Here is a 10,420-nt window from a genome sequence, read left to right as displayed (position 1 = left end):
TCCTGGTGACGCGGTGCACGCTCATTAACGTCATAGACATTGTTGCTAAGCACTTGGTTGCCAACAACATAACAAAAAAGATCAATGTGTGCAATTAACGCACACGAAGATCCATCCATATCGAAGGCGGGTTGGATCAGAACAGAGAGAGGGTAGGAAATCAATGAGAGAGGCCTAGCGAGATATAGGACGCTCATATTATTGAAGGAAATTATACACAGCTTATTAAATATTATAGCTTTTCTATGAGAAGATATGGAAGTTTCAGGTGATAAAGTTAAATTTGGAAGACGATCTGGGAAATCAAGAAGTAAGTATAAAGTACTGAAAAAGTCATGAAATTTAATCAATCACAAACAAATAAGATTTAATCATTTATGAATGTGTCGGCCGCGCTGTAAATTATTACTTAAAACCCACAATATGGGTGCTAGGTCCATGCCTAGGATAGGTAAACTTATTTTTTATTGTACTTATTTTTCAGGATCTCCCGTTCAAGATGATGAGGAGGACCAGGGTGTAAGCAGACGCAATAATATTACAGTGTTGTCAAAAGATGAGTGGGGAAGAATCCAAACACAGTTGTCAAGAACATCGAAAGAAGCCGAGAAGCGCAAGAATCTAAAGTTGGAAAGAGAAGACCTCCATGAAAGATCCACCGAAATGGTGAAGAACTGGAGCAATACCATTGCTGTAAGCTGTTACCGTCATACCAATAAATAAACATTGTGAACATTTTCGATTTTGGGGTCTCGCTTATATAAAGAACGTTAACCGCGCCACACAAGTAATTTGACCAATCATGATGCGATGGACAGTTACCTTCCGAACTATCGCTTGTGATTGGTGAACTCTTGTGTTGTGCTTACTTCCCTAAGTTGAGTCCTTGACGTGAGAACCAAGCTTGCAAAAAAAGAAAAATGTGTTAATATTCTTTAATGGGGAATCATAACATTATATTTACATCATTTATCATCATTTATGAGCTCCATACTTTTGCCTTCTTAATCTTAGAGCATGCATTATTATAACAAATAACAAGTTTTTTATGTACTAGGCCCAGTACTCTTTTTTACTTCATAGTGAATAATAATTAATATATTTTGTAATAGGGGCAAAGATTGAAAAAACTTGAAGCCAGGAAGATTCGAGAAGAGAAAGAGGAGGAAGAACGAGTACAAATAGACATAGAAGAAGGAAAGTTCCAGGCAGAGAAAAGAAAGGAAGCAATAGAAAAAGCCAAAACATTACAATACTACCAAACTGACAGAGTGAAAGGATTTCATGTAGGTTTGATGTGCATCCCAAAATGGGAAGAAAGCCATACAAATACCACTAAAGGATGATCATGATGATTTTCAACATTTGAGCAGTTATCTTTATCTTTATTTAATTCTAAACATGTGATTTAGAATTAAATAAAAATAAAGCTAACTGCTCAAATGTTGAAAATCAGAAGCTTTCCTGTTAACTTGCTTCTATCAATTTTAATCTGTTTACTGAATACTGTAATGAATCTTCAGAAAATTAATTAGGAATTTCTTCTTTCAGGGAGCATTATTACTGACGGAAGTATTGAAGGAACGAGAAGCCCAGATAGAGCTGAAGAAAAGAAGGGATGAACAGTTTAAAGGAAAAGACAAAAATCTGCTGCAAAAATATCAGAAAGACTTGGAGTCAGGCATCCTGGAAGATCACAAAAAGGCAATGAAAGCGCTCAAAGAACGTAAAGACATTTCAGACTTCCAAAAGAGACAGTAAGTTTACGTTTGGTGGGTAGGTCACCAACCCTGCCATTGTGTTGTATTTTAGTGGGTACTACTGTACCAAGATTGAAATCTAATGCAATTGATGCACATTTATGAGGGCATGTTGCCACTATTAGAGCATGTTGTCACTGATTTTAGAAAATAACAACAGGTTTTGATTGTTTATATTTAAAATTTGTTTATTTTAAGGATTCAAGAACATCTTAAAGCACTCCAAATTGCTAAAAATCAAGACATGCACGAAGGCATGCAACTGAAACATCAACTGGAAGTTTATAATGCGGAGAAAGCAAGGATCGAGGACATACAACGTGCAGAGAAATTAGATCTGATGCGTTCTCACATGCAGACAGTGAGCGACAGAGATTTGATAAGAGCGGCTGAAAAGCAGAAGGAAGAAGAAGAGGAGGAAGAAATAAGAATCTTTGCAAAAGCGAAGAAAAAGATGACAAGCCTCAGAAAAGAAAGAGAGCAGGAGCTCTGGCAGTAAGTATCTCGAAATCACAATGTTTTAGGTGGGCATTGGCGTATCAAGGATTTTTTAAACTGGGAAATACTAACATATAATATTAATAGGTTGTCAAACATGGATATCAAAAAGTGGAGGGTGGTAACATTGTATGAAGATAATGTTAACTTACTTTAATAAGAACAAAAAAAGTAATTAAAATATCAGATTTCTCTTCGGCTGCGCTTTTTTAATTATATGTGTATTATACATGATAATGGAATTGCAAAAGAGGTGGTAGTTTGAATCCGACTAATTATAAAAAACTATTATCTTTTAGGAAAAAACAGGATCATTTATCTTCGATGGTGACCAAGTTAGACACCCAGCTAAAACAGGCTAAGGACGATGAAGATGACCGCATTGCACGTGCTGTTTCAGAAAGAGAAGACAAGATTAAGAACGAAACGCAAGAGAAGGAGAAAGCATTTACAGAAATGCTCGCAGAAACGTCAAAACATCGAACTGAGCATATGAAACGTAGGCAAGATGAACAGCGTGCTGAACGCAAGAAAGAGTTAGAGGCGCTGAGACTTAAAGAAGAGGCAGATGCGCTGTTCTTTGCTAAGCAAGTTGAGAAGGAAGAAAAACGAAAGGAAGGAATGACGGAATTACAGAAGGCGCATGTGCAACAGGTAGAAGAGCGTCAAACTAAAGAGAAGGACATTAAAATGGAACAGCTTGCTATGGATCAGAAGAATATAGAACTATTGGGTGTGGAAGAGGAACAGTTTCAAGAATATGCCACAAAGGTTATTGATCATTGCAAGAATGGAGGCCGAAATGTTTACCCATTGGTTAAAGCAGCTCGTGAAGGCCATGGTGGAGGTCTAGGCCCTGTCTTTGAAGGCAAAGGGGGAATTAGGCCTAGCTACCTTGTCCAAGATAAGAGTGCTGTTGAGCTGCCTCATTACCAGAGAGGAAGCACAGAGGAAATGAAATCACTCCATGTTGGTAATCCATCCAACACGCGGAAACGATTAGGATTCGTCTGGTAATAGATAATTCTAAAAACATTGATTTATATTATTGTTGTTTATCGATTATTGTATATTTTATCTTCAAACCACAAAACTTATCCAGTTGGTAATTCTTCCAAATGGCAATTAAAGCCATTTTAATGTCTTTTATTGTAATATAATCATCTGTTATTATTAACATAAAAAACTGTACATATTTAAAAATCGTTATAAATAAATATAAAAAAAATTATATTTGATCTTAAAAGTTTTCTTATTAAAATGAATATTCGTAAGTGTTTTTGTAGTATAATGCTGATGCTAAAGAGAAATGATGAACCCGTCCCGCTGTGGTCTTCTATATCAAATACAAGTTTCATGACGACATGGACATCTGAGTGTTCACAGAGCCCCTCTATACGTTCCACTGACTGCTAACTTAATCAACTGAGCCCATATCTGTAAACGTTCCCGAACTGTCAATATTTATAATCTTCAATTGCACACTCTTAATATCCATAATAATTAAAACAATTTCAGTTAACATTTTGATTAAGTACAGTATTACACAGTTTTCTTGAACTTCATCATACACTCATACATGTAAAGGCAGTCATCTATAATGTAACTAAAAAAAAGAAAAGAACAAAAAAATTAGGAATATTTGAAGATCTTTAAACTCTGTCTACACTATCAAACTAGCTTGACAAAAATAGTGCGATATGCCCAAATATGGTAGTGATATGACATCATGTCCATATATAAGCATGACATCACATTTTTTGTAACATAGAGTTTGATAGTATAGCAGAGCTTTGGAAGACGCTGAAACGAATCAGGATTTTCTAATTTTTTTCAGTCAACTCTCTAAAAAACGGGACAAAAACAACTGATGGTCTGTTAAATTACCGTCTTCTTCGTCTACTGTCCTGAAAAAATTTTTCTGGATGTCTATGCACTGTCTGCATAATTATACTGTCTGTCTATATGTACTGTTTGTCTATATACTGTCTATTTTTACTGCCTGTCTATACTGTCTATTATGTACTGTCTGTATGTACTGTACAGAATGTGCTCTATCTATTTGTCTGTCTTTACTGTCTATTTATCCTGTCTATTAGTCCTGTCTATTTGTCCTGTCTATTTGTACTGTCTATTTTTACTGCCTGTCTATACTGTCTATTATGTACTGTCTGTATGTACTGTACAGAATGTGCTCTATCTATTTGTCTGTCTTTACTGTCTATTTGTCCTGTCTATTCGTCCTGTCTATTTGTACTGTCTATTTTTACTGCCTGTCTATACTGTCTATTATGTACTGTCTGTATGTACTGTACAGAATGTGCTCTATCTATTTGTCTGTCTTTACTGTCTATTTGTCCTGTCTATTTGTACTGTCTATCTATATATTATGCACAGACCATCTATAATACTGAAAATGCTTACCTATACCAAAAGACCACTAACGGTATTGTGGCACCATGCCATATGGAATGCGCATCGAAAATCCAACCAATTGGAGCAAAGTCACCAAGTTCAAGAAGTAATAATAAACTGGTGCCAATTACGGTCACCATGGCCTTCCATACATAAGGCTGGTGTGACATGTTTTTTACACTCCACAGCACAATCCATATAGTATTTATAGCACCTTTAAAATAATACATATATATTTTTATCTTAGTTCCAGCAACACTCTCATTCTGAAGTGTGTACAAAATCTTAACCAATCTACTTTAAATCAAATATTTCCATTTTAACATTGCAGCAAATACAAATTGTTTTGTTAATGAACATATGGACCAATATTGGGTTTTGTTTTAGTGATCAGCAGGGCCAGTTTGTCAGATATTTTACTTATTGCCCTTATAAACCAAATCTAACTTGCCCTAAAAAAATTGTGGATGGAAAACGCGCATGTTTGGATGTATGCAGCAGGGATACATGTACATGGTTTTATTGTTTATTGTTCTGACTGAACTTGTAAAAATTAGACCTCGAAAACGTGACATAAGAATAATTTGAAATGAAACTTTATAACAATCTATGGTAATGTTAAAGATGTATTGTCCCTCAAAAACATAAAAAATGAAGATTAATTAAATCAGACTTTGAATAGGTTATTTTGTAGTTTTAATAAAATCAATCACTTCAATAGAAAAAAAAACCCAAAAAATAATGTTTTTACTTATAAAATGACAAAATAAATGTTAAAATTCAACCAAAAATATATTGGCTGGCAGCCAATTTGACCATTTTTTGCTTTAAATTACATTTTTTCAGGTAAGTATATTTTTGTTTCCGATCCAATTTTTGGTCAAAGTAGATAACTATTATGTTACATTAAAATGGAATATTCAACAAAAAATTTGTTAAGAATTATTTGTTTCAGGGGGACAATACATCTTTAAAATGAAAAAATGACATGAAACATTTAACTTACCCACAGCAACATTTACTTTCATATTGTAGCCATAATCAAACTTTACAAACGAGAGATAGTACACATGTGCAGAAAACAATGTAATCATGACAACGATACACAAACATGTGATTTTAGAGTGAAGAATACCACCATACCAACCAAGAACACTATAATTATAAAAAAAAATAGTAAAGTGACCAAGTAAATGTGATCAAATCAACATAAAGCTCTGTCTACACTATCAAACTTTATGAAAAAAAGTGGGCATATCACTACTGAGTACCATATTTGTGCACATCACACACATCAACTAGTTTGATAGTGTGGACAGAGCTTAAAAATCAAAAAATAAACTACAGTAACTCTTCTACAACAAACTGGACACTCATTTTCTAAATAATTTTTAGAATTTAGGAAAATTGTGGTAATGGGACAATTTCAGTGGCCATATTCTTCAATGACACGGAGTTTTAAAATAATTAAAAACTATATACTTACCGTATACAGTGGGCTAATAGACTAGCTAGCACTAATGATGTTGCACAGAAATAATCCATTCTCTGAAAATAAGAAGTTCATGGACAAGATGAGGGAGAGGTCAATAAGTGGCACTGAGGCTTGGTGACCTGCAGAATACCAAAGGTGTGGGTTCAACTCTTAAACCACTCTGGGATAAACAGTCTGGTTTTATAGTTTTACTACATAAAAAAACCTACATTTACTTGTAAGTATCTAGTTATTGTCAAGTCTATAAAGAAGTGTATGGCATTCAATTTTTTTTTATCACAAGATGGACAAATTTGATTGAAAGTGAAAATAAATGATGTAGTTAGTTGAAACTGTCAAATAACTTTCCTACCAATAAACTTGAAATTTTTTGAATAGAACTCTCACCTCTGTCCAAATTAAATCTCTAGTGTGAAAAACTGTAGACCAAAGCCAAGCATTCATACTAATCTATAGACAAAACACAAATAATAACGATAAAATAATAAAAACTCAGAAAATGAGCAAACACTTGGGGCAAAATTAAGAGCTACAGAGAGAATGCTATCTAATAATTCAGCATATTGAAGATAAGATAAACCAACATTTTGCGACACTATCTATCGATTTTCATGAAAACGTATAGTCTGCTGGTATAGCTATTGCAAAAATAGACTTATTTACCTCCGCCAAGGAGGTATATGTAATCGGTAGCGTTTGTTTGTTAGCCGGATTACTCAAAAGAAGACACACACAAATATATATATATATTTTTACCGGAGAAATCTTTTGTAGGAGAATTTTACAGTAGGCGGAGGTATGCACTCTCTGAGTGGCTTTCTAGTTGTGAATTGCCGTATTCGATTGGGAACTTTCGTTGTCAACGTAAAGATTCGTTGAGTACTTTTTGTATTCGAATTGTAAATTTGTGCTCAACAGAAAGTCATTCGAATAGAAAACGTTGACAACGAAAGCTGTTTCGTTAAGAACAATCTCAACGCTCAAAATACTCCGTTAAAGAAGTACTCAACGGAAAAACTGTACTCAACGGTGAAAGTCTAAATCGAATACGACAAAGGTTATTCAAACAAACTATCAAGTTTCTTGATAGTACATACATTGGTCTGAACTAGGCCCAGGCTGTGTAAGTGAACCAGAGCAATGTATACATACAGTGGAAACCCTTATTCAGGGATACCCCTATTCAGGGATACCCCTATTCAGAGGATGCCCCTTATTCAGGGATACCCCTATTCAGGGGATGCCCCTTATTCAGGGATACCCCTATTCAGGGGATGCCCCTTATTCAGGGATGCCCCTTATTCAGGGATACCCCTATTCAGAGGATGCCCCTTATTCAGGGATACCCCTATTCAGGGGATGCCCCTTATTCAGGGATACCCCTATTCAGGGGAGGCCCCTTATTCAGGGATACCCCTATTCAGAGGATGCCCCTTATTTAGTGATACCCCTATTCAGAGGATGCCCCTTGTTCAGGGGACATCTCTATTCAAAAGATACCCTTAATCAGGGGACACCCCTATTCATAGGACACCCTCATTAAAGGGACATTTTCCTATGAAACGACCATGAGGAAGTATCACTATGGCAAACCCCAATTCCTAAGTCACCATTACAAGGACACACTTTTGTTGGTCTCAAAGGTGTCCCCTTAATAGGGGTTTTACTGTACTCACCATAGAATATATCTGCCATGTACTATACATTGGTGCTGCAGATGGAACTTTTAATCTGAATTGCCACCAGAAATAGAGATGCAATACAGCATGGCATATTGAGAAGACAACGGACGCTAGTTCTTGGATTCCGAATATTCGCTGAAAAGGCCACTAAAAGAAAAATCAAAGTCTTTTAAGAAACAGTGCTATTTCCTATACCGTAATACTTGACTAGAAAGATACACAGTTGATTTTTTTTTCTAATAGTATTTTTATGTCTTAAATGCCTGTAAAGACAAACCAAAGGTTGTTCATCATTCCCATTTTGTATTTTGTTTTACTTTGTTGTTTGTTTACTTGTTTATTAGTTTCCACAAATAATACATATTTTCTGTTAATAAATGTTTAAAATTTGAATTGAATTTTACCTCACACCCACCCTTTTTTACAAATCCCCCATAGCACTTCTATGTGCATCCCAAATGCTCTTTGCAAATCCCAAAATTTTGAGAAAAAAAATCCCTTGCAAAACCGATGAATGATGTGATAACGAAATAGAATGAAGCTGAAATTGAAAATTGATAAAAAATGATAAAGTAAAAACACACAACATAATATTACTTTATAATAGAACAATACAGATAAAAGAATACCTTGCCGTGAAACTGAGGACATGGAATTTTGTTGTGATCATAATATTCAACTGTTACCCACATACAATCATATCTGCATTCATCCTGGCAGTGCCACTGTAGCGCATTCAGGTACCAGGCCCTGCTTGCTTCAAACTTTTCTACATCTACCTGCATGCTGCAGTTCTCCTTAATACAATAATGTAAGCATGTACGATACACTGGATGATGGTCACCCTTAGAACAACCACCAGATTTTATTGCAGAAAATAGGAAAATTGTAATTAGTCCAGTTGCAGCACAGTACATCATCTATATGTAATCAATTGGAAAGAATGGAGATTAAACATTGAAGGCAAAGTAATACAATGTGGGCGTTACCTTATATTTTTTTCCTTCTTCTTTTATTATTTTTTGCTACATAAAATACACAAAGTATAACAAAATAAAGTATAAATGTCAACCAATAAAAAAGTAGTTATCAAAACTTATATAGAAGAGGCTATGTACTAACATAACAAATCCTACATTCTAAATCTAGGCCCAGTCATCATAGGGATAGCTTAGATTAGTAATAATAGTACTACAGTCTACTCCATACAGTGTAGTTGTTATGCGCGATTTGAACGATTTGCGCAATTTGAAATTGCGCAAAAAAATCCTTGCGCAATTTGAAATTGCGCAAAGAATTCTTGCGCAATTTAAAATTGCGCAAGGATTTTTTTGCGCAATTTCAAATTGCGCAATCAACTTGCGCAATTTTAAATTGCGCAAGAAAATCTTTGCGCAATTTTAAATTGCGCTGCACAATTTGTAAATTGCGCAAGATAGTTCTTGCGCAATATGACACCTTTGCGCAATTTGAAAACGAACTGTAAATTTTCCCATACATGGCTAGGCCATGCCTACTAGGCAGAGGAGTTTAAAATTTAGTATTTTATTATATAAATAAGACCATTTCAATGAAGATAATGTTTAATACTCACTTTTTAAGTTTTTAATATGTAACCTAGTCAGTATCAGTAGTCCAGACCCTAGCTAGGCTAGAGTAGTATAGCCGGCCGCCCGCGCCGCGCCCGCCTGGTGGAACACCACCGCTTCGTTTTCCTTCGTCGGTTCTTCGACGGTATGCTAACTTATAACAATATTTGCACTACTAAAATAAGGAAATGCGATATTTATCTTTAATTTTGAATCATTCTTAGAAATTACTATAAAAATATGGGTGTGCATGATTTCACAATCTGTCGAAAAACCTTGCGCAATTTGCAGATTACTTGCGCAATTTAATACGTTGCTTGCGCAATTTGAAACACATGTTTCCATTCAAATTGCGCAAGGATTTTTTTTGCGCAATTTCAAATTGCGCAAATCGTTCAAATCGCGCATAACATAGTCTCTCTACTCAAAAAAGGAAACTTCTGACATTACCGCCTCCTAGGCCAGTCTAGTAGTAGTGCGTGCTAGAAGCAGAGGCCTAATTTGAAAGAAACATTATTAGACCTAGTCCTAGCTAGGGCCTATGCCTAACTAGGCCTGTGCCTAGGCCCTAGGCTAGCCTAGTAGTAGTAGTATTACTGTATACTAGCCTAGGCTAGTAGTAGTAGAAGTAGGCCTAGCAATACATAAATCGAGAGGGATATAGACCTAGGACGCTCGTATGCCTATCTTAAAACTACGGGCGATTATTTCTATTATTCACTATCTAATAATATATACTTCATCTCACCTTTTAAAATTCTAGGCTTAGGCTATAGTTGGACTAGTGGGGAGGAGCAAAAGAGTAGGAAGTCAATGTTTGTTGGTTGTTAGCCCTGCTCCTGTTTGTTTTTCTTTTTTTTCCACACGTTTTAAAGAGCGCCCTCAATTTCTTTAATATGACTGCTGATTAATATTAATAATATTGTGTCCCGTTGTAAAATAGAAACTACAGTATTTTTATATTCCTCAATATCAATTTAT

General features: G+C 35.2%; 2 protein-coding genes across 2 annotated transcripts; one reads left to right on the top strand and one right to left on the bottom strand.

Moving 5' to 3' along the window:
• The first annotated feature begins 69 nt into the window (after nt 1-69).
• Nucleotides 70-3,395, top strand: LOC140058344 (cilia- and flagella- associated protein 210-like). The gene is made up of 6 exons (XM_072103909.1): nt 70-310; nt 485-693; nt 1,113-1,286; nt 1,552-1,757; nt 1,959-2,255; nt 2,558-3,395. The coding sequence occupies exons 1-6, from the start codon at nt 256-258 to the stop codon at nt 3,273-3,275; spliced, it is 1,659 nt and encodes a 552-aa protein (XP_071960010.1). The 5' UTR covers nt 70-255; the 3' UTR covers nt 3,276-3,395.
• Nucleotides 3,396-3,471: 76 nt separating this feature from the next.
• Nucleotides 3,472-10,299, bottom strand: LOC140058353 (post-GPI attachment to proteins factor 3-like). Its single transcript, XM_072103919.1, has 8 exons — nt 10,188-10,299; nt 8,480-8,770; nt 7,845-7,997; nt 6,556-6,618; nt 6,160-6,221; nt 5,680-5,828; nt 4,683-4,887; nt 3,472-3,864 (listed from the first exon to the last, which is right to left on the bottom strand). Exons 2-8 carry the CDS (start codon nt 8,768-8,770, stop codon nt 3,801-3,803), a joined length of 987 nt encoding a protein of 328 aa, XP_071960020.1. The 5' UTR covers nt 10,188-10,299; the 3' UTR covers nt 3,472-3,800.
• Between the last annotated feature and the right edge of the window lie 121 nt (nt 10,300-10,420).

Source organism: Antedon mediterranea, chromosome 1, assembly GCF_964355755.1.
Source record: "Antedon mediterranea chromosome 1, ecAntMedi1.1, whole genome shotgun sequence".
Taxonomy (NCBI): domain Eukaryota; kingdom Metazoa; phylum Echinodermata; class Crinoidea; order Comatulida; family Antedonidae; genus Antedon; species Antedon mediterranea.
The sequence above is the reverse complement of the archived record's forward strand: the minus strand, read 5'-3'. Positions and strand labels throughout refer to the sequence as shown.

What these genes read in the sequence shown, in the direction of transcription:
- LOC140058344 (XM_072103909.1), top strand. Translation starts at nt 256, where the DNA reads ATGGAAGTTTCAGGTGATAAAGTTAAATTTGGAAGACGATCTGGGAAA. An exon ending in ACAGAGTGAAAGGATTTCAT is followed by an intron (nt 1,287 to 1,551) that starts GTAGGTTTGATG and finishes TTCTTCTTTCAG; the next exon opens with GGAGCATTATTACTGACGGA. An exon ending in TCAGACTTCCAAAAGAGACA is followed by an intron (nt 1,758 to 1,958) that starts GTAAGTTTACGT and finishes GTTTATTTTAAG; the next exon opens with GATTCAAGAACATCTTAAAG.
- LOC140058353 (XM_072103919.1), bottom strand. Translation starts at nt 8,770, where the DNA reads ATGATGTACTGTGCTGCAACTGGACTAATTACAATTTTCCTATTTTCT. An exon ending in CATGGCAGATATATTCTATG is followed by an intron (nt 6,619 to 7,844) that starts GTGAGTACAGTA and finishes TTTTGTCTATAG; the next exon opens with ATTAGTATGAATGCTTGGCT. An exon ending in GAGATTTAATTTGGACAGAG is followed by an intron (nt 6,222 to 6,555) that starts GTGAGAGTTCTA and finishes TCTTATTTTCAG; the next exon opens with AGAATGGATTATTTCTGTGC.